The 21,588-nt window shown below is 64.8% G+C and overlaps 7 protein-coding genes across 7 annotated transcripts; 3 read left to right on the plus strand and 4 right to left on the minus strand.

Annotated features, from left to right (window-relative positions):
• Window positions 1-81: 81 nt before the first annotated feature.
• On the minus strand, window positions 82-9,157 carry F751_4554 (Erythronolide synthase, modules 1 and 2; the record flags this gene model as incomplete). The annotated part of the gene is made up of 16 exons (XM_011401949.1): window positions 82-533; window positions 706-787; window positions 939-1,631; window positions 1,933-2,764; window positions 3,063-3,199; window positions 3,355-3,528; window positions 3,622-4,082; window positions 4,351-4,663; window positions 4,781-4,881; window positions 5,058-5,306; window positions 5,509-5,959; window positions 6,552-6,711; window positions 6,915-7,049; window positions 7,244-8,103; window positions 8,439-8,571; window positions 9,018-9,157. The coding sequence occupies 16 exons, from the start codon at window positions 9,155-9,157 to the stop codon at window positions 82-84; spliced, it is 5,373 nt and encodes a 1,790-aa protein (XP_011400251.1).
• Window positions 9,158-9,993: 836 nt separating this feature from the next.
• F751_4555 (50S ribosomal protein L2) lies at window positions 9,994-13,821 on the minus strand (the record flags this gene model as incomplete). Its single annotated transcript, XM_011401950.1, has 10 exons — window positions 9,994-10,328; window positions 10,520-11,014; window positions 11,136-11,225; window positions 11,356-11,422; window positions 11,950-12,226; window positions 12,424-12,625; window positions 12,779-12,920; window positions 13,108-13,447; window positions 13,585-13,690; window positions 13,794-13,821. The coding sequence occupies 10 exons, from the start codon at window positions 13,819-13,821 to the stop codon at window positions 9,994-9,996; spliced, it is 2,082 nt and encodes a 693-aa protein (XP_011400252.1).
• F751_4556 (Uncharacterized protein ycf72) lies at window positions 10,100-10,306 on the plus strand (the record flags this gene model as incomplete). The annotated part of the gene is made up of 1 exon (XM_011401951.1): window positions 10,100-10,306. A coding segment is annotated over one exon (207 nt), but the record flags the coding sequence as incomplete, so codon positions are not given.
• A 312-nt stretch (window positions 13,822-14,133) lies between the features above and the next one.
• F751_4557 (hypothetical protein) lies at window positions 14,134-15,247 on the minus strand (the record flags this gene model as incomplete). Its single annotated transcript, XM_011401952.1, has 3 exons — window positions 14,134-14,655; window positions 14,743-14,950; window positions 15,114-15,247. The coding sequence occupies 3 exons, from the start codon at window positions 15,245-15,247 to the stop codon at window positions 14,134-14,136; spliced, it is 864 nt and encodes a 287-aa protein (XP_011400254.1).
• A 640-nt stretch (window positions 15,248-15,887) lies between these two features.
• F751_4558 (Pyrroline-5-carboxylate reductase) lies at window positions 15,888-17,330 on the plus strand (the record flags this gene model as incomplete). Its single annotated transcript, XM_011401953.1, has 3 exons — window positions 15,888-15,927; window positions 16,098-16,231; window positions 16,524-17,330. 3 exons carry the CDS (start codon window positions 15,888-15,890, stop codon window positions 17,328-17,330), a joined length of 981 nt encoding a protein of 326 aa, XP_011400255.1.
• A 756-nt stretch (window positions 17,331-18,086) lies between these two features.
• F751_4559 (26S proteasome regulatory subunit 4-like protein B) lies at window positions 18,087-20,309 on the minus strand (the record flags this gene model as incomplete). The annotated part of the gene is made up of 7 exons (XM_011401954.1): window positions 18,087-18,556; window positions 18,688-18,880; window positions 19,226-19,345; window positions 19,504-19,612; window positions 19,748-19,809; window positions 19,924-20,166; window positions 20,244-20,309. 7 exons carry the CDS (start codon window positions 20,307-20,309, stop codon window positions 18,087-18,089), a joined length of 1,263 nt encoding a protein of 420 aa, XP_011400256.1.
• A 360-nt stretch (window positions 20,310-20,669) lies between these two features.
• F751_4560 (hypothetical protein) lies at window positions 20,670-21,558 on the plus strand (the record flags this gene model as incomplete). The annotated part of the gene is made up of 3 exons (XM_011401955.1): window positions 20,670-20,867; window positions 20,976-21,121; window positions 21,294-21,558. The coding sequence occupies 3 exons, from the start codon at window positions 20,670-20,672 to the stop codon at window positions 21,556-21,558; spliced, it is 609 nt and encodes a 202-aa protein (XP_011400257.1).
• Window positions 21,559-21,588: the final 30 nt, after the last annotated feature.

Raw genomic sequence — 21,588 nt, forward strand, 5'->3', positions numbered from 1 at the left:
TGCTGATGCCTTCTTGCAACCAGGTACATTTGTCTCGCCACGTCGTGTCCTGCAGCACCCACCCATATTCCCTTCACCCACTCACTCTGTCGACTGAATGAACTCCTGGAAGATGGGGTCCACTGTCGTCATGCCCCTGGCGATGTTCTTCCAGAGGAAGACATTCACGGTGAGGCGACGTGGGGCCCCGACAGCAGAAGTGCCAGAGGAGGTCTGGCCGAGCAGTGCCGCCATGGCGGCGAGGCCCTTGCCGGGGTCGATGGTGCCCAGCCCCATGCGCTCCATCGCAGCGATGAAGGCGGGGTTGCGGGATGCCATGCCTCCGCCGCCCCAGTTGCCCCACTGCACGCAGAGGGAGGGCCTCCCCCTCTCCTGCAGCTCCCCCGCGGCCCCCTCCACGGCCTCATTGGCCGCGGCATAGCTTCCCTGGCTGGCGGCTGCGCTGAAGGCCGCCAGAGACGAGAAGAGCTGCATGCAGGTCAATGGGGAGGCAAGCGTGGAGGCAGTCATGTTGTGTGCCCCCGAGACCTTGCCTGCGATGGGTTGTTGGGATAATGGGTGTGATTTATTGCTCTGACCTTTGGAGTTGGCAATATGCTGCTGAAGTGCAGACCCACTCCTGATGTGCTCTAACTATCCAGCAAGCATGCCACGTGGGAGACGAGCACTAGCAGCACGAGTGGAACACCCCATCGAATGTCCCACCTCCATGTTCCAGGCGCATGCTGCCCAGGGTGATGGCAGAAAGGGTCTTTGGGTCGAGAACGGCTCCAGCATGCGCAAAGCTCTGTGGATGCTCGGATGCGGAACGGTGGCACGGCATCATGGGACATCGAATGCGGCAGCTGCAGTCAATGTGCAAGATGTCTAAACCAGTACCACTGTGACATGCAGACGGCAGGAATGCCCATCTGTCTTCGCGTCGTCCAGTCTCTCACCTGGATTGGGGATCTGGCAGTTGAGCCCTCTAGCAGGTCCACCAGAGCTGCCACCTCCGAGGCCGCACTCATGTCGGCCCTGACGGCCTGCACCACGGCAGCACCGCGCATCAGCCTCCCGGAAAAGACCGTCTCCGGCCCCGCCCTGCCGCTCCTGCCCAGCAGGGCCACGCTGGCCCCTGCCCCGCCGGCGCTGCTCAGCCACAGCGCGTACAGCATGCCGAGGGAGCCCAGGCCGCCCGTGACGACGCCGCCTCCCGTCAGGTGGTCCACCCGGCTCACATGCGGCGTAGGCGGCGAAGGTTCCGGCTCGCGCACGACCAGGCGTGGGAGCGCCAGCTTGGCCGCCGCCTCCCGCGAGCCAAAGGTGTTGCCAATCCCGGCAGGCTTGGATGCGTTCCGGCCAGGGTGCGGCCGGATGAAGCTCAGCTCCGTGCTGTCAACCGCGCACCCCGGCACCTCCTGGGGCAGGAGCCTGAGGAAAGCAGGGACGCAGGAGGGTGCCCTGTCAACCCCACGCCTGCCCACCGGCGCGTCACAGCCGCCCCAGGTCTGGGCAGAGGCGCGCTGGAGCCTGCCTGCAGCAATGCTGGCCTGCACCGCCTGCACCGCAACCGCGCACTGCACGAGGCTGCTTGTGGAAGAATGGGCCGCCACAATGTTCCCTGTAGCAGCCCTGTGACCCTGTCCCAACTGTGGTGGAGGGTTGGTGGGTTGGAATACGGTGAGTCAAATAGGGTCGATTGCGATGAGGGACACTCCTTAACTCTGCCCTTCAGGAAATGTCTTGCGGCATGAAGTCTCATGAGGTCCCTGACAGGTGTCCAGCTGAATCCCCTTCCCCCTGAATTCCAACCTGCAGCTCTGCTGTGATGCTCTGCGGTGGCCCTGATGCCACTTCTCGCCCAGCTGCAGCCTTTGGCACGAGCTGGAGGACCATGACGGTCTCCGTGCGCCTTGCGCGGCCGACTTCGCCACCGACACCTTGCGAAACCTGCCAGTCCGTCTCATAAATCAGCCTGCTGCGGTCCGGGTCTGTGCCACCCGCCACGCCCGACAGATCGATGGGCCGGGCCAGTAGTCCCTCCACGCTAAGTGCCAGGGGCTGGATGCTGTGGTCAGTGATGACAGTGCCGTCTGGGGTCATGGGGGCGCGTCGCCCCGTGACCCAGGCTCCCGTTGTCATGGCAGGGCCCGCCTGCACGGCAGGAGGGCGGCCAGCCGCCTCCATGCCGGCCACAACTCGGGTGCGTGCCACGCTTTCCTGCACACCCACGTCTCCGGTGGCGGGGCCCAAGTGCAGGGCCGCATCTGCCAGGGCGGGGTGCACCTGCCAGGCGGGATCGATGACGGCTGTCTCGCTGGCTGCCGCCAGGCTGTGGATGTCCGGGGGGTGGTCCAGAATGCTCAGCAGCGCAATGCTTGTCAGGCCGGCCAGGAGTGCAGCGGCAGCCGTGGGAGGATTGCTGGCTGTCTCAGTGCATGCTGGCGGCCCCGTCGCAGCGGACGCCCTGCAACCGGTGGCCAGGAGGTGCAGCCTCCGCGCGGTCGCGGTGCCCTGTTGAGCAGCTGATGCCACCCTCAGTGCGCCTGTGGCGGGGTCCGCCTCGCAGGACAGCACGGAGGTTCTGACGTCCAGGGGCAGCGGGGCCGGGATGCTGACGGCGGCGAGAAAGCCGTGTGGAAGCGGGGTGCCCCTGGACCCCAGCGTGGACACCGTGGACAGCCCACACTCCAGCATGGCGGCGCCAGGCAGGATGGCCATGCCCTGGACCACGTGGTCCAGCAGGAAAGCGAGGCGCGGCGACTGCAGCCGCCCCTCCAGCCTGGCACAGGGGATGGTGAGGGGCGAGGAGGAATCGATGGGCCAGGCATCGAGAAGGTGTGCGTGGACCACTTGATTCCACTGTGTAGTTTTACCACCGACTTGTGTTCCCAGCTGTGTGGCCGTGCCGCACAACTCTTACATCCACATGCCCCTACCTGATGGAGCCCATCGCTAGGGACGCAAAGCGACACAGAATGGCGTGGGACCTCGGTAGGGGCCAGTGTCGTCTGCGCATCCAGGCGAGGTCTTTTGAAGCACCCTCCTCCAGTGCACCGGCTGCCTCAAGCAGCGCGCACGCGTTGACGCCACTCATGCCAAAGGAGCTGCACCCCGCCAGCGAGGTATGAGGCTGGTGAAGTAGCGCAGGGCCCGGCGCGTGCCCCTTCGTGTGGAAGAAAGGGGGGAGGAAGGGTGTAGCATGCAGAGGGGGGCCCTAGGTCGTGGCACGGTGGGGCACATGTGGGCGACTCAGAGGACGCCACCTACATTAGCGGCCCACAATAGCCATTGAATCCTCCACCCCCCTGGTTACGACGAATTCCCTGCGCAAACCCAGCCGAGAATGCCTTCTGCCTCCCCCTCCCTCACCCTCGGGATGATCCCCGGGCGGCGGCGCTGCGTCCAGGCCTCCAGCGCCGAAGCGACGTAGGGGTTCAGGGAGCGGGCGTGCGGGTTGGCGGGGACTGCCCCCAGGGTCAAACAGGCCAGGGCGGCCAGGGCGCCATGCAGCCCGGCGGCGCCCTCGGTGTGCCCCAGCCGCGCCTTGGCGCTAACCAGGTGCACGCCACGCGCGGGGGGCGGGTCGCCGCCGCCGCTCCCCAGGGCGGAACCCAGGGCCTGCCCCAGGGCAGCCACCTCGATGGGGTCCCCCAGCGGGGTGCCCGTGCCATGCACGCTGGCCAGCGCCACGTCAGCGCCGGTCGCCCCGCAGGCGGCCAGCGCCGCCCGCACCAGCGCGGTCTGGGCGGGGCCGTTGGGCGCGGTGAGGCTGGAGGAACGACCGTCCTGGTTGTACCCCGACCCGCGCAGGGCCGCCAGGGGGCGCGCAGTGCCATGCGAGTCACACAGGCCCAGGGTCACGACCACCGCGCCCTCCCCGCGACCGTAGCCGTCGGCGGCCAGGTCGAAGGCGCAGGACCGCCCCACCGCCGACAGCGCCGACAGCTGGGCCAGGTGGATTGGGGTGCTGGCAACCAGGCACAGGTTGGTGCCCGCTGCCAGTGCCGCGCCCGCCTCGCCCTGGAGGAGCGAGGCGCGCGCGAGGTGCGCCGCCACCAGCGAGGAGGAGCAGGCCGTGTCCATGCCCAGGCAGGGGCCTTTGGGGGGGTGGGAAAGGAGGAATGGGAAAGGTAGGATGGACAGGGGAGTGGAAAGGCTGGCCGATGTTGAATGAGGGCATGCACAGGGATCAGCAGCAGTACGGCTGGAGGACCGAGCAGCGGTGCAAAGCTGTGTTTCGGGCTGACAGCAGCGTGAGGACCCCATGAATTGATCTACTGTCTCTCACAACAGGGATCTGCACCATGCCCAGGCTGGCAATGACTCTCATCAACCCTCCCAGGATGCACATCCCCGTCGTCCCACCTTGGAAGCCCAGGGTGTAAGACACGCGGCCGACCAGGAAGTTCAGCCCGCTGCCCGTCAGGGCCGCGGTGGTGGCGGGCACCCGCAGGGCGTCCTGCAGCACGCTGTACTCGGTCCAGACCGACCCCACATAAACGCCCGCCGAGGCGGGGGGGAGGGCCAGTTGCGCCCCGGCCAGGGCCGCGACCGCCTCCTCCAGCAGCAGCCGGCACTGCGGGTCCAGGCCCACCGCGTCGGTGGTGGATAGCTGGAACATCGCGTCGTCGAAGCTGGCCACCTCCGAGGTCCACACCGCAAAACGCGGCCCAGTAGACTGCGCATGAAGGTGTGTGATGTGGGCCGTGGGAGTGGGGGTGGGGCGGGGAGCGCATCAGCCATTGCAGGCAGCGCACGACCACTGGCCACCCCACGATGACTCCTTCAAACGCACGTGCTTGATCTCGTCTGGAAGCAGCAGGGTGTCGACGTCCCAACGCTCCAGAGGGGCCACGCTGACGAGGTCCTCCTCCACCCAGAGACTCTTTGTAAAGTCTGGAGATGGATGAGAAGGGGGGCTGGGTGAGGGAGAGGGCTGGGTTGGTGGGAAGGGACAGGGGAATCAGTGCTCTGCATCCTCCTTTGACTTGATGTGTGGAACACCACGCACCGCGAGTGCCGCTGCATCCCATTCAGCCTCTCATGAACAGCACCCATATCCCATCTCGCACCTCCTGTGGCCGCCACTCCGCCCACAGCTCGAGTCGCTGCGCTCCAGATGCCGACCAGCCCCTCCGCACCCTGCATAGGGACGATGGGAGCATGCACAACCTGGCCTTCCCCCTCCCCATTCCCCCCATCAACCCCCGACCCGGCAATGAGCTGTGCCATGGCACCAATGGTGGGGTGGTCGAAGGCCACGGTGGCTGGCAGCTCCATGCCAAAGGCCGAGGCCACGGCGTTCCGCAGCTCCACTGCCCCTGCGGAGACAGGGAGTTTGGGAAAGGGTGACCAATGGATGGTGTCCACTGATGTTCCACCTGATGACGCTCAAGCCCTTGCTGGACACCTGTCTGCATGTAGATAGCCTAAGGGGAATTGCAAAATAATCCTGCCTCCAACCCTTCAGACCACCCCTTCTTGCACCCACATGTCACCTCTCCGCCCAACACAATCACCCACCGATGGAGTCCAGGCCCGCGGCCATCAGCGGCTGTTCCTCCCCCACGTCCCCCCCCAGCAGCTCCGTCACGATGTGGACCAGCTTCAGCCTGACTTCCGGCTCCGTCCGGGCCACGGCCTTGCTCTCCAGGTGGCTCGGCTGGCCCTTGGCCCGCGCCTCGGCTTCCGCCCGGCTCGAAGCAGCCGCCGGCGCCTCGGCCGCGGCCGCCGCCGCCGCGGCCCGCGCCGCCCATTCCTCCAGGGATGCAAACTGGTTGTCGTGCAGTGAGACCAGCGGGGCGCCAGCATCACACAGCACTCGGTGCGAGAGCAGCGTCGCGCACCCCGCCCGCACCGCGGCCACCCAGGCGGGGCGGGCGTGGGCGGGCGAGGCGTGTGGGCGGCCCAGGTAGGCCTCCATGCCGCCGGGGAGCCTCAAAGGCCCCCTGGGGGCCGTCAGGGCCGCCGCCAGCTGCAGCGATGCGTCGGCGGCGGCTGGGTCGGCCCATGCATCGGCGTACGGGCCGCGCGGCCGCCCGGCGCAATCCAGCGCGGCGCATGCGGGCGGGAGGTTGGCGTGGGAGTGCGCCCGAGTCCGCTCGCCGAGACCGGGGGCCAGGCACCGGTGTGCCGGGCCCGGATGATTTGAGGCTTTAGGCGCCAGCACCAGAGCTGCACCTGCCTCCCTGGCCAGTTCCGCGCCTGCCTTCAGGCCCTGGCGAGTGGCGGCCTGGCTGAAAGCATTGCCGAGGAGCCCCGCCGAGACCCCCCCCGGTCCACCTCTCCAGCTGGACCTCCAGCACGAGGGACTGTGCGGCCAGCGTGAGGGGCATGGGGAAGGCCACCGCGCCGAGGGTGACGGACCCCCCCGGGGTAGATGCGGGCCCGCCCAGCAGCGCGGCCGCCGCCGCCGCCGCCTCCAGGAGCAGGGCGGTGGGCAGCACGCTGCGCCCCTGCACAGCGTGGTCGTGCAGGAAAGCGAGGCCGGGCAGGTCCAGCCGCGCCGCGACGCAGGCGGGGCCGGCGGGCGGCGCGGTGGCGCACTGCAGCAGGGGGTGCCAGACCGGGAGGCACCAGTGCACGCCCGGCCGCGCCACGCGGGCCAGCACCCCTCCCGCCGGCACGAGCTCGGCGCCGGGGTCGGCCGCGAGCACGGCGTGCGCGTTGGTACCCTGGAATGCAAAGGCACTCACGCCCCCGTGCGTGGCGGCGTGCCTGACGTGGCTGCATGTTTGTGGGGTGGCTGGGGGAGGGGTGAAAGTGTCTGCGGAGTGCTGAGTGGTGGCCGGACCTGCATGCACGAATGCAGCAGCAGCCCTGGCTGCTGCATGGTGCGAGCAGGAGCGAGCACGGCATTGCCAGCCAGGAGGCCACCTCTAGGCTGAGCCATGCTGCAGGCTTCCAGACCACCATCACCAACAACAAACCCTCGCCTGCTGACTGGGGCACCGCCCTGCCGCCGGACAATCCAGGCCCTGCCATCTTCGCTCCCTCGGCGCTCTCCATCAAAGATGGTCGCAACGTAAGGGTTGAGGATGCCGAGGTGCAGGGTCGTCAGGGGCCTGGCGAGGAATGGGAGGGTGGTGGTGTGGTGTACAAGGCATGAGGCACGACAAGACCCCACGATGATAACAAAGCTATTTAATGTATTATCGGCCTCGGCGCATCCCACTCTCCACTTGACAGAGCCTGGGCAGGACAACGCCCAGCCTCCGCATTTGCCCCAAGACCATCCAGCCACCCACCCTGGCCCCACCTGTCCTCCCCCAGCAGGCGGCCGGCCAGATCGGCGAGACCCACCGCCCCCGCAGCGGGCTCAGCGTGCAGCGCGCGAGTCTTGGAGGCCATGAGCTCCAGCGGCACGGTTGGGGCACGATTCCCGGCACACCGTTCCCCCAGCGCAACCCCCAGCGCAGCGCCGATCTCGATGGGGTCACCCAGCGCGGTGCCCGTGCCATGGAGCTCCAGCGCGGTGAGGGCGGAACCCCTCGGCAGGCCGGCCAGCGCGGAGGAAAGCACGGCGGCCTGGCTGGGGCCGTGCGGCGCGGTCAGGCTGCTGGACCGCCCGTCCTGGTTCACCGCGCTGCCAGCGACGCAAAGCAGCGCGCGCCCTCCTCTCTCGGCGCCCCACTTTCCCCCCGCAGGCAACAATGCGTGCACGACGCAGGCCTCGCCGCGCGCGTAGCCGTCGGCGCCGGCGTCCAGCGTCCGGCAGCGCCCGGCGGGAGCCAGCATGCCCGCCCGCGCCAGCGCGGCCACGGCGTCGGGGGCCAGGCCCAGGAAGACCCCGGCGGCCAGGCCGGGGGCCGCGGCGCAGAGCGAGCCGGCGCAGAGGTGCAGCGCGACCAGGGCCGAGGAGCAGGCGGTGTCGACGCAGAGGGCGGGGCCGGCCAGGGCCAGGGTGTAGGACACGCGGCCGGCGGCCACGCTGAGCGTCCCGCTCTGCGCGCTGTGCGCGCTGAGGCCGTGGGGACGCGCACGTGCACCATACTCCGCGTAGCTGATGCCCACCGCCACCGCAGCCGGGGGCGGCGGCTGGTCTGAGGGCAGCACGGCGGCGCAGGCCTCCCAGCACCCCTCCAGCACCAGCCGCTGCTGGGCGTCCATGGCAGATGCCTGGGGGTGGTGAGAGGGAGGGAGGGTGGGCATTGGAGAAGTTGGAGAGGCGAGTGAATAGGTCGAGCAGTTACGTCCGCCGCGTGGGCCAGTGGGTCAGAGCAGTGTAATACGGTGTGCAAAGGGGTGTACAAATGTGGTTGGGGGTGAAGGAAACACCAGAAAATAAGTATATCGCATGCAAGCTTCATAATGCTCCCAGTAGAGGGAGTTGGCGCATCTCTCGTGTCATGCGGAAGTGCGGCACCATGCCCACCTGTCAACTGCTTCTCAGTGTCGACACCTCTCAGGTGGATCAGCCCTCAATACCCAAAGCGATACCCCTACCCACCCACCTCCTGGGTGCCGATGCCAAAAAGGGCTGGATCAAAGAGCTCGACATCGTCAACAAAGGCACCAAATCGCTTGACAGCCAGACCGGAGTCTGGCCACTCAGTGTCCAGGTCCCAACGTGAGGCAGGGACAGACCTGGGGAGGATGGCATGTGGGGTATTGATAGGAGACTGAAGGGATGATTTCAAGTTGGAAGGCGTCCATCGAAACCTGTGATCACTGAACAAGGGGAACCCAGGCGGAGCAACCAGCACACCTGCTGGCGTCTGCGCTGGGAGGTCGCCAGGACCCACGCGCAATGCTTGCAGCCAGGAGCATGGCTGGACGCGGAGCATCCAATGTACCGCCTCCAAGGCCATGAGGCAAGCTCTGATGAGTCGAGGGTGAGGATGTTCACGGAGATCGAGTTGTTACTCAAAACCATGGAGATGCATCATGGTGGGTGATGCGAGGGTGGCACCATGGTGGACCACTCGATGATTGCAACATGCACCGGATTTCGTGGGAAATGTAATTATGCGGCCAATGAGCCCATCGGGGCTAGCAGGCTCTCGAGCATTGGATTCCTGGCTCCGGATGACGAGGCGATCGGCTCGGTCTCATCGACGAAACCCTCCCCCAAATCCCCGCAGCCGGAATCGCGAGACCCACGCACCTGCGGCGGCATGACCTCCTGGAACTCAGCAATTTCTTCCAGATCAATACCATAATATCCATCCATATCATCTAGAGCCGAATCGTCCATAATTGAGGCTGGGTCGAGGCCCCAGGTGCCCGATCCCTGCCCGCGCACGCGGATGGTCGATCACTTCCCTTTTCGATCCAGCAACTGAAATCTGCAATCTGTCGAGCTTTACGAGCACACCGGACTCTCTTGCATGTTATGTTAGGTGCTATGAGAGTGTCGGGGTGCATGTCATTGGCGCTCTGCGCAATGTTGTGAGGGGAAGCGACTGGTCGGAATGGCTGACGACTGCCAAGTGCTCCGACACCGACAACAATGACGGCAAAGGAGCACAGCCCGGCTATTGGCCATCGACGGGTGCCTTTGGATGCATTTGAATCTATCGTAGCTTTGTAATACATCCTGCCTTGGGATACCTCTCGGGCCATCGCTGTGCATCCCCCGAGGGTAGTCCGTGTGTTCCTTCTGGGATGCCGGTATTTGAGACCGTTCCCCCGCAGCAAAATTCAGAGTGTAATGCTGACCACTGGTAGCATGTGAGGTGGTTCGGGGTTTCCTGTGAATATCAAGATTGTTGGAGGCTGCTTGTCGTGCTGCAAGTATCGTCGGTCTCCTTCGACGCCACGCACGAGCACCGGGCCCACAACCGGGCCCTCACTGAACACTCTTCATAAAACTCTATGCGTGTCCTCCAGCCCGGCACAGCGATGATTGATTGCTGCAAAGCCAGTCGTGCACGGTCAGAGGGAAAGATCTCCTGGGTGCAGGCCGGAGACCCTCAGCTGGGGCAGGAAAGGGCTATGTTTACCGGCCACCCACGGGGCCAGCGATCGCCAAAATCCTCCCTCACACTCCCCACCACGCACAGTCGCCTAGTGCTTGGCCTTGTGCCGGGAGGTGACGATGGCCCAGTTGGTGCGCGCGCCCTTGTCGCGCGTGCGGTGGCCCTTGGTGGGCACGCCCCAGGGCGTCTGCGAGATGCGGCCCTTGACCTTGCCGCGCCCGCCGCCGTGCGGGTGGTCCACCGAGTTCATAGCCATGCCGCGCACGCGCGGCTTCCGGCCCCGCCACCGCGTCGCGCCGGCCTTGCCATGCTTCACATTCTTGTGCTGTGCGTTGCCCAGGGCGCCAATAGTGGCCGTGCAGGCCAGGCTGACCAGCCGCTGCTCGCCGGAGGGCAGCTTGATGGTCGCATACCCGTCGGTGCCTGAATTGTTGGTTTTGGTATGTATGGGGAATGGGGGGGGAGGAGAGGGGGGTATGTGTTGAAAAGTCCGCGTGGAGGCCTGGAGCAAAAGTAGCACTGCAGCAGGGTTGCGGCATGCCAGTCTGTGCCCCACTTCCCTCCCTCCCGCATCTGCCCCCCATACCCTTAAAAACACAAACCAACACGCTCACCCTTCTTGGTGATGCTGGCGGCGGTGCCCCCCGCCCGCGCCAGCTGGCCGCCCTTCCCCGGGCGCAGCTCCACGTTGTGGATGGGCATGCCCACGGGGATGGCGGAGAGGGGGAGGGAGGAGCCAGGGACGATGGGCGCGTCGGGGCCGCAGGTCACGCGGTCCCCCGGCGCCAGCCCGGCGGGGGCCAGCATGTAGGCGTGGCTGTCGGCCGAGTCCAGCCCCGCGCCGGCGAAGCCGTCGTAGCGCAGCAGCGCGATGCGCGCGGAGCGGATGGGGTCGTACTCGATGCGCTCCACTGTGCCGGCCGGCGTACCGGTGCCGCGCACAAAGTCCACGAGGCGGTACACACGGCGCGAGCCGCCGCCGCGGTGGCGCGCTGTGACGCAGCCGGCGGCGTTGCGGCCGCCCGTGCGGCGCAGGCCCTCGGTCAGCGGCTTGAAGGGGCCCCCGGACCAGAGGTCCTTGCGCGCGGTAATGATGCGCCCGCGCATGCCTGCGGGGCAGGGTGGGTGAGACCGGGGGGGGATGTCGCGGGGTGACGGAGCACGTGCGTGGGCAAGAATGCCGTGGGCTGACAAGAGAGTGTCCTCAAGCTTACAAGGGGCCCTCCGTACCTGGGGTGTTGGGCTTGTACGCCTTCAGGCCAGGGGAGGTGTGGTGCACCTTCAGCCTCACCTGAACGCCTTGCCAGGACCCGGCGGGCCCTGGGGTTCGGGGGAGCACCACATGGACAGGGTGGTGGAGTGAGGTGCAGGGCACGATGGCGTGGAGCCACCCGATCGATGTCGTGACCAGATACGTACCTACCACGACATCAAGCCCCCCGATCCATACCTTCTGTACGCAGACTAGACGCAAAACTGGTGCTGCAGCCGGACGAGGACGCCACCCGCTCACAGGCCTGGCAAGGGAGGAGGGGGTGGGATGGATGACGGGCACACGTAATACGATACAGGTTCCCCAGGATATTCATGTACGATGTCGAAGTTCAACGCCGCCCCCCCCCCCCCCTTTACGTACTCACAGCCGGTGTTGTCCATTGCTGCAGAGCTGCGCGCAGGCCGGAGGCCTGGGCCAGCCGCCGCAGCATTCGGACACGTCCCGTACTACACTCACTGAATTCGCTGGATTTTCGGTGGGTAATCCTGCATGCGCCTCCTGCGTTCCTGGTGATGTGCTCCTTGTCGCACATGGGTTTTGCACAGTTCACATCGGAAGGTACTGCACTGTACCACGATGACCGCTGGAGGGGTCGATGCTCCCTGCACCCATACCCTGGGCGGCTTCACTTGAGTCTACAGTGCACCACCAGCTTGCCGCACACAGACCAGGAACCCATTGCAAGGGGTATCATGCTGGCTGCAGGGCCACGGCAGCTTGCTTGGATGCCTGGAGGGCTTGCCGCCTGGCGGCCACATACGCGCCCACCCGCGCCCCCCTGGGGGAGAAGAAGGCGGCGTCCACCACGCCGCTCTCGCCCTTGGACGACAGCTGGATGGTCCAGCCCGCCTCCAGGTCGTCCAGCTCGGCGCAGCGCTCCCTGCGAGAGGCATACTCGTCGGGCAGCCCAGCGATGGGCCCCCGAGGGTACAGCACCGTCTCCTGGGCCGGTGCAGCCTGTGGCGCTGCCGAGGCAGCTGCTCGTCTCCTCTCTGCTGCAGGACTGGCTGCTGCTGGATCAGCATCCGCAGACGCCGTAGGCGCCCTGCGGAGTGATTCGGAGCGGAAGGACATTCACCGGTGCATGCCGGGCTTCAGCAGAACAGCCGTCCTGCATGCGGCCTGGAGGACAGACAAGGACACACCCCGTCGGCCCCAGAGCTTCATCCAGACACCAAGGGCCGGACAGCATGGGCGATTCATCGCGGCGACCACCCCGAATCGAAGCGAGCCCCAACCCACCTGTCAGGATTGGCGGCGGGGTGCACCGTAGCACTAGGAGCTGGGTCACCCAGAGTCAGATCGTTCAGGCCCAGCGAGCCCTCCTCAGTCGTGGTCGCTGCGAGCGCCAGGACCTCGGCCCTGCCCCCCACCCCTGCCACCAGCGAGTGCACCGGCCGGAAGAGACCGGGATCGATGAGGCAGAACATGATCAGCGACGAGCCTGCTTTGTGATAAGGGGGGATGCGTGTCAGGGGGGCGAGAGCCAGGGGGCCGCATTTCAGCATCCGCAGGGGCACGCTGGTGATGGAGCGAGGTGCCTACACCTTTCAGCCTGCTCTGTAGGTATGTACAGCGTCCTCCCAAACCAATTCACCCGAAAGCTCGCAGTCCTGCACGGCAGCCCTCTCGGGGGTGAGAAGCCCCTGCAGCTCGTCCCGATTCGCCAGGGGCAGCGTGATCTTGAGACGCATGCGTGCGCGCTCGATGGGGAAGCGCTCCTGGAGCGCCGGCAAAGCCTGTGGGAGGGTGGAAAGAGCGGCGCCTGAGCCACTTTGGTGACTGAGCTGGTGCAGGCTGGGGTGGCCCGCGGCAGCCCCACCCTGCTTTGAGGTGGGGGCCGGCGAGCCCTGGCGCCTGGGTCATGGAAGCCCTGCAGTCAATGGCAGCCCCCCGTCACCTTTCCCCCCATGCCAGTGCCCCCACCTCGAGGGCCTGCGTCTTGGCGGGGCGGTTGGAGTCGACGGAGAAGTGGGTGTCTTTCAGCGCGCGCTCGATCATGGGGATGGTGTAGGGGCGCTGGGTGGTGGGGTTGATGCACTTCTCGCTGATCACGGCCGCCACGTCGCGGAACTTGGTGTCTAGCTCCAGCTTCCGCTCCCGGTCCGACACCTGGAGGTCCCCGTGGGCGAGGATGAAGCGGCACACCGCGTCCTCGTCGTCCGTGCCGAAGACCAGCTTCAGGTCCTCCCGGCTCGCCAGGACCGCCTTGGAGACGTTGGAGTACACCGTCGTGGTCTGCAGCACCTCGTCCAGGTCCTTCTCGCTGCAGAGCGGAGAGAGATGTAGGGGGGCGAATCGAGGACGGTGACGGAGGAAGTATAGAGGGGCGATGGGGATCTTGCAACACTCCTGTACGCACAAGTGGGCGACGCCGGCATCCCAATCCACATCCTTGCGCACATGCCGTTGCGCCAGTTGAGAACTTTGTTCTTGTAGCAAGCGATCTCAAAGCGCTTGCCATGCTTCTTCATGCGCACCACCGCGATGTTGGTCAGCCGCTTCTGGCCTGAATCCAGGTACGTTCATGGGGTCAGGGGGGGGTGGCTTAAGGCTTTGCACGGGGTGCTGTCGACCCATTCAAGGCCACGGGAGCATGTTACAATGCATACCTACGGGTTGGAAGACGGACTGGCTCATCGCAGCGACGATGCGGTCAACGGAATAACAACAGTCTGCACTGTGGCAGGGCCGCCGACAGTGTGACTCCCTCGGTCCAGTTGGTGGAGCGAATGTGCGTCGTCTACACTCGTTGGTTCCATGGAATTTATTTTTAACCAGAGAAGTAATGCAGTTTTAAAGGGCACCGTGCGTCCTCGACATGCGCGTGCTTCGCATGATCAGGGACTGGACGACAGACCTGTCCAGACCCTCGTTTTTAAGGCAAACTGCGTCTCAGATTAAAAACCTTCTGCTTGCATATGGAATGGTGGAAGATTCGCCCTGGGACAGTCAGACGAGGCATTGATTCCTGTTGATCTTCTTCATCCGTCGTGACAACCACTGTCCCTTCATGATGCAACATGGCAACGAGTGGGGGTGGCATCCGTGAGCAGAAAGGGAAAGCACGGAATACCCTTGTTCCCCTACTGGGCTTGCGCCGGTTGCTAGCAGCTTATTCCCATGGACGGGATATCGCTGGCGCAGTTGGTTGCCTCTAATGGCGAACCGGGTGGGTGGGAGGGTGGGGGGAAAGGAAGGGGAAGCAGAGGGTCCACCAAAAGTTGTGGGACGAGGTGTATTCGCAAAAAAGCACTTGGTCAGCATCAGCATGTTGGCAGCCCCGTTGACGTCGCGGTTGACAACATGGACTCTGCAGCCCTTGTTGACACAGCGCTTAGTGTCCCACACGTCCACCAGCTTCTCCTCTCGGTTGCGCACCCGCTCATACTGGTGGGCGTGCAGGGTGGCGTGCCAGGCGCAACACAGCTTTGATGACCTGTGCTCGTCGACCACCACCACCCTGCACACCCGCTGCAGGCGCCGCAAGAAGCGTATCCAGGGCCGGGGCGGGGCCCCCCGCATGATGCCCCCCCGGTCCTGGGCCGACCAGTTGCTCACGCCCACGACCGTAGTCATGCCCAGGGGGGGCCGGAACTGCTCCGCCAGCCAATTGATGGCCCGCTCCCTGCCGACGTATGCCTGGTGGCGCAGCTTCCGGAACGGCTTCTCGTCCCTGTGCCAGGCCAGGCCCTGTCGGAAGGTGGGGACGATCCACGCAACCCGCGTCAGGAGCACCTCTGTGCTCGCTGTCTCAGAGGTCGGGCACCTGCAGGAAGAGGGGCTTGAGCAAGGAGGTTGGTACATTTGGAGCGACTGGGGTGTCGTGACACAGGCCCCAGAGAATGACACTGTATGCACAGGCAACGATGCTGGGGTTGCGAAAGACCAAGTTGATGTCCAACAGAGACTCCACGAGGTCAACGGCCCACCGGGACAGGCGCAGACACTGGAAAGTGGCGTCACTGTGGCCCGAATGCCCAATGTCAGGGTAGAAGACAATGCTGTTCTTGGAGTCTTGCCTCAGCTGCTTGATGGTAAATGTATGCTGGCAGTCGGTCTTCATAGAGCGGCGGCGCGACAGGGTCGTCCGCCCCTCCCGCTGGCTGGCTCTGTCATTCTCTACCCACTCAGGTGTGCCCGGACCACGGTCGCACCTGTAGTACTCGACTGACACCCAGTCCTGTGCGTTTGTTGAAGAGCTGGGACTGAGTGCAGCGGAAAGGGGACGGGCTGCATGCTCATCACACGGGCCTTCCGTTGGAGGTGATTCGAATCCAGCAGAAGCGTGGGGATGAAGCGGAGCAGGACTCAAAATAAATGGGTAGAGTTTCATCGTCATTGATTAACTCTTTTCGACAAGGTCTGCACCTTTTTCGTACGATACCGAGGCCCCCCCGGAAAAACGTGACTTCTCAGCGGGTGGCAGCCACCTTGGTCCGAAGCCATGACGGACGGGACTGTCCCAGCCCGCACGTGAACATTGGCCAAATCAAGTGACCCGGCAAGATAAGCCATCGAGCAGCAACCCTTTCCAAAGTCACGGACGCCACTTACCGCACCCGCATTTTGAGTCTCCACCAAGCCGACGAGCCTCGGTGTCACGTGACGAGCCAAAGCCACCCCGAAATTCTGGGACCTCCATCCCCCACGCCGTATCTACACATTACGCCTCCACCCCAAAGACGTCCTCTTTCTGGCAGAAAATGTCCCTCTTAAAACTCACAGCCGCCATGGAGAGTTTGAGTCGGTCCCTCTTACGATCGCCTACGTGCTCCCAGCTCAGTCGGTCGCACTCCCCCTCATTCTGCCCAGTGGGCCACCCCGGTGAGTTGAACGTGCACCAGATCTGGGTGAATGTGGCAATGCCTCACCCTGCCGGGCTGGACCGAGCAAGATCTGCTTCCTCCTAGTAGGTGCCAAGCTCGCCTTCCGACAACAGCACGGGAGCGCGGTCGCGGCCGCAGCCAGCCCGGCCGAGGCCCTTGTGGACCATGCCGAGCCTCGGTATGACATCGATGAGAACATTGGCTTCATCGGTGCCGGCCAGGTGAGGACACAGGCGATGGGGTGGGTTTGGTGGGTGGGCACCAGCAGGGAGGGTGCCTGTCTGACCGCATCCTGCCAGTCATACTTGACGGCGATGTTGATCATGTGCATGGGCCCCAGGAACATGATAATAAAGTGCTAGATTATTCCACGCTTTTTTTGTCACAAGCAAGGTTGGCACCCTGTGCTGGCCTCCCAGCAATCCTGATCCGTGCAGTCGGATTTCGCTTCGTTTACCTTTTGGCCCCCTCTCCCCGCCCCCCCACACACACACCCCAAAAATATGCTCACAGATGGGCGAGGCCATGATCCGCGGCTTCCTGGAGTCTGGCGTGTCTCATCCCTCCCGCCTGTCTGCCTCGGTGCGGTCCAGCGCCCGCGCCACGGCGCTGTCCCGCCTGGGCGTCACCCGCGTGTTCCAGGACGCGGTCAAGTCCGGTGGCGCGGCGGCGCTGGCCGCCTCGGCCCGCGTCATCTTCCTGGGCGTCAAGCCGCAGGGCCTGCCCGAGGTGCTGGCCGCGCTGGCCCCTCACGTCGGCCCCCAGCACCTGGTGGTGTCCATCGCGGCGGGGGTGCGCCTGGCCACGCTGGAGGCGGGGCTGGGCGCGGGCGTGCGCGTCGCACGCGTCATGCCCAACACGCCCATGCTGGTGGGCCAGGGTGCCAGCGCCTACGCGCTGGGCTCCGCCGCGGGCGAGCGCGACGCGGCGCTGGTGCACGCCCTGCTCTCCGGCGTGGGCATGGCCCTGCACGTCGACGAGCGCTGCATGGACGCGGTGACGGGGGTCTCCGGCTCCGGCCCCGCCTACGCCTACATGATGATCGAGGCCATGGCCGACGGCGGGGTGCAGGCGGGGCTGCCGCGCGCCACCGCGCTTGCGCTCGCCGCCAAGACCGTGGCGGGGGCCGCGGCCATGGTGCTGGGCGAGGGCGCCGACGGCGCCCTCGATCTCACACACCCCGGCGTGCTCAAGGACCGCGTGGGGTCGCCGGGCGGCACCACCATCGCCGCCATCGCGGAGCTGGAGAACAGCGGGGTCAGGGGCGCTTTCATGCGCGCCGTGCGCGCCGCCGCCGAGCGCTCCGCCGCCATGGGCTGAGGGGGCCAGACGCACCCGGTGACCCCGGACCTAAGCCCTGGAGCCCGCGATGCAGCGCCCGATGTCGGCAGCCTGGCAAGGTCTCGGCAGCCCTCTGCTTCGAGAATCGCAGCACGGGAGAGACCCCCAGGCCTCAATCCCGGGCACCAAGTGCCCCACACACTAAAAACGATGCCTTCCATGCCCGTTTGCAGCATGAATCTTTCATTTCCCCTCGCTCAACAAGCAGTACCCTTCACCCGCTCTCCTCTGTCCCGGGGCGTGTAGTGCTCCCTGTAATCACCCCTGCGTGTGCCCGTCGCTGTCTGTATCCCCCCTCGCCACTCTTCCAGTACTGTTTCCCCTGGTGTGTTCTGGCCACCCATTTTGTTAGCAACTTCAATCGAGCCAAGGGATCATTTAGGGGTGGTTTCTGAGGGTGGCTGGTTGCTCGCCGATTGGCTTGCAGTTCAGACAGGGGGGTGGGCACCACCATCACTTGCCATCCACATGCTGAGATTGGAGCGCTGCATCGTTGGCTGCGCCGTGCACGGGTCCCACCTTTCCAAGCCTCACACATGCTCACACTTGGGGATGGGGGTGCTCCTCCGCGCTCCGTGCTCCAGAAGGACACCTTGACCTGTACCCCCCTCATCCTCGGTTGTCCGTCCCCCTCACGATTTCCCTGCCTCCCTTTCCACCCCCCACCCCCCCCCCCACCCCGGGGTCCACTCTGTACCAACCCTGCCCCACAACCTTGCACGGGCCATTACACCATCACATGTACAGGCCCTCTGGCACGCCGTCCTTCTTCTTGTACAGCACCTTCTCCTTGGCCTTGGCAAAGTCGGCGTGCGTGACGCGCATGCGCCGCTCGCGCAGGGCCAGCAGCCCCGCCTCGGTGCACATGGCCTTGATGTCGGCGCCGGACAGCTCGTCCTTGGCCACCACAAACTCCTCCACGTTCACGTCCCCCGCCAGCGCCATGCGCCCAGTGTGGATGGCGAAGATGCGGCGCTTGGTCTTGGCGTCGGGGAGGGGGAACTCGATCTTGCGGTCGATGCGGCCGGGGCGGATGAGGGCCGGGTCCAGGGAGTCGATGCGGTTGGTGGCCATGATCACCTTGACGTCCGACAGCGCGTCGAAGCCGTCCAGCTGGTTCAGCAGCTCCAGCATGGTGCGCTGGATCTCGCGCTCGCCCCCGCTGTTGGCCTCGTACCGCTTGGTCCCCACCGCGTCGATCTCGTCTGCGGGAATCGGGTGGATGAGGGGGGTGATGATGGTGCAGGGGGTGGGTGGAGCGTGCAAGAGCTCGGCCAGGGGCAGGGAAGGCAGCCTGAAAGGAGGAACAGGATCCAGTCGCCCCCAGTTCACACACCAATGAAGACGATGGAGGGCGAGAGCTCGTCGGCGGTGCGGAAGAGCTCGCGGACGAGCTTGGGGCCGTCGCCGAGGTATTTCTGGATAAGCTCGCTGCCCACCACACGCAGGAAGGAGGCCGAGGTGGAGTGCGCCACGGCCTTGGCCAGCAGCGTCTTGCCCGTGCCGGGCTCGCCGTACAGGATGACGCCCTGAGAAGGGGAGGAGGGGTGAGTCGAACATTCAAGCTGTCAACAAAGCATGCTCTGTCGCCCGGGCTCCCAGGCGATCATGCATGCAAAGCCAAGGTGCTTGCCTTGGGTGGCTTGATGCCGATGTCCTCGTACAGCTCCGGGTGCGTCAGCGGCAGCTCCACCGCCTCCTTGATCTCCTGCGGGGAAACCGGTCGAGCACGGGACATTCAGCAATGGAGCAGGGCAGAGGCGCCTGCCCTGGCAACAGCATCAGCGGTCTGCTCGGTGGACCGCCTGTGCTCCTAGGACTTCCCATGTCGACCCTTATCAAAAGAAAGCCCCTCAACAACACACTGCACGGACCTGGATCTGCTGGTCCAGACCGCCCACATCGGCGTACGACTCGGTGGGGGCATGCTCTACCTTCATGACTGACACTGCGGGGTCCGACTCATCTGTCAACAAGCCCACCACGTGCATGCCCTGCAGGAGCGTGTGGGTGGGGAGTGGTGTCGCTGGCACAAGAAGACACGAGGCAGGTGACATTATGCGCAGGGCGTGTGTATAATGACAATCCCATACAGTACTCAACAAGGGCTAAAGAGCACTATGCACCCCTCATCGATCTCAGCGCACCATACCTTGTTATGAAGGAGGACGGAGCAGCCAGGCTCGAGCTGTGTCTTGTCCACAAATGACATGATGGTGACATAGTACTCGGGGCCGACGGCTGACGAAACGATGCCATGGCTGCAAAATTGAGAGGATGCCGAGCGATAATGCAAGGTTACTTCTCGAATCACGCTCTCCTATCCTTTGCATGAAGTCAAAGGAAGGAGACGATTCCCTTACACATCTGAATACAATATCCAGCCCTCTACTCACTTCTCATCGATGAGCTCCTCCAGAGTACCCACTGAGAGTGGGCTGCCCCGCAGGTCATCGACCTGCAGTTGAAGTTTTTCTTGAAGGCATCAATGAGTGGTCCAAAGGTACATAGCTGCCGCATGCCGCGGCACACTGGAACTCCTTGTGACTAAATCTCACAACTCCCATCTCACCTTGGTCCTGTCCTCCTCATTGCGTTCCTCCTGGGGTGCCAGCCGCTCCTGGTTGGTAACATACTCCTCCTCCATCAGCAACCAGTCCTTGACTCGCTCTAGCTTCAATAACCGCAACTTGCACTTGCTGGTAGGAGTGATGGTGGGGAGCTTGCTGCCCAGGCCGGCCCCTGCACCCCGCTTGCGCTGCTTCTTTCCCACGCGGGGAGGGGGTGCAGGCGGTTCATACTTCTTCTTCTTCTCCTGGAGCGGGAAGGGCGGGAGGCTGAGGAGGGGATCACCGGAACCAGAAGTTGAGGTCGTCGCTGCTCAGGCCTCACCTGCCCATTCTGCTTGTCTCCAGGTCCTCCTTGTCCAGAACCTGGAGCGCTTTGATTTTGTCCCATGCACTGGCCGTGCGCTGCCCCGCGGGGATTGCCCCTCCACCTCGGCCCCGAGGTGTGGTCTGGAGTGATCCCCCGGGCTACAGATCACGCGATCCAGAAACGGCTCGACTGCACAATGTTAGAATCCAACTCTCAGCTCAGACCAAGGATGGCTCCAAATCATCGTGACCCCTGGAACACCACACGCGATGGAGCACACTAGCACGGACGTCTCCACCCTCCTCCCATTCCCATCTTTCTTCACCTTTCGATTACAACCAGGTCTCCGTCAGCCAGTTCGAGCGAGTGCCTGACACTACGTTATACGTCCTTCCCTTCATACCACTTCTGCGCAAATGCCTGACACCAACCAGGTCTGAAATGCAGCAGAGTACGCCCCCACGCACAGCCAGCAAGCAGTGTGCTCCGCGCCAAGGCAGGCGGGTGAGCGCCCTGGCAGATGCGTATGGACGGACCATCAAGCATGCGCTGCGGGGCGCCGATGAGGAGCAATTCGCCGAGTGTTTTCCAAACATTCAACCCGAGCTCCTGGAGATCCTCTGGCAAGGCTATCGCCAGGTGACTTGGGTTGGGCTGCGACTTGGGACCGGGACTTCCAAATGTGAATGCAAAAACAGGACAACACCCTGGTAGCGCATTTCCCTCCATTCGAACATGCCCCCCCAGGTCCTGCATGGATCCCGAGTCCACATCGAGTCCGACTTCGACGCCATCTGCGAGGAGACGGCGCTGACAGATAAGCTGCACCAGCTGGAGGAGCTGTGCGAGGCTCAGGGCGTGTCGGATGACCCTCACGCCAGGCAAGCGGCTGGGTGGGGGTTGGCATCATGATTTCGTAGTACGATATGGCCAGTGGGGCTGCCGTTGACAGTGACGCTGACAGGTGATTGCCAAGAGAGACCTGGCGTGAAGTGGTCAGTCAATGTCGCCCACGAGCCCAGGAGTTAGCTGTAGAGTTCCGGCACCTCCCAACCCGACTCGCAGGTCTCTGTCAGGAGAGGATCGCCCCACGCGGGCCGTGCGGGCCGCGCTGCACGCCGCGCGACGGGCCGAGGCCGAGCAGCTGGAGTCCATCCTGGCGCGCGCGGCGGCCCGTCGGGAGGCCCTGGAGGCGCAGCTGGCGGCCCGGGTCGCGGAGCTGGAGCTGCGGGCCAACGCGCTGCGCCCGCTGGCCGCGCTGGACACCAACGTGTCCCGGGCCTGCCTGGCCTGGGAGTCTCACAAGCTCCAGGCTGCTGCGGAGGCCTGAGAAGGACCAAAGGCCCCTTGCTTGTAGTGT

Source organism: Auxenochlorella protothecoides, assembly GCF_000733215.1.
Source record: "Auxenochlorella protothecoides strain 0710 unplaced genomic scaffold scaffold53, whole genome shotgun sequence".
Taxonomy (NCBI): Eukaryota; Viridiplantae; Chlorophyta; class Trebouxiophyceae; order Chlorellales; family Chlorellaceae; genus Auxenochlorella; species Auxenochlorella protothecoides.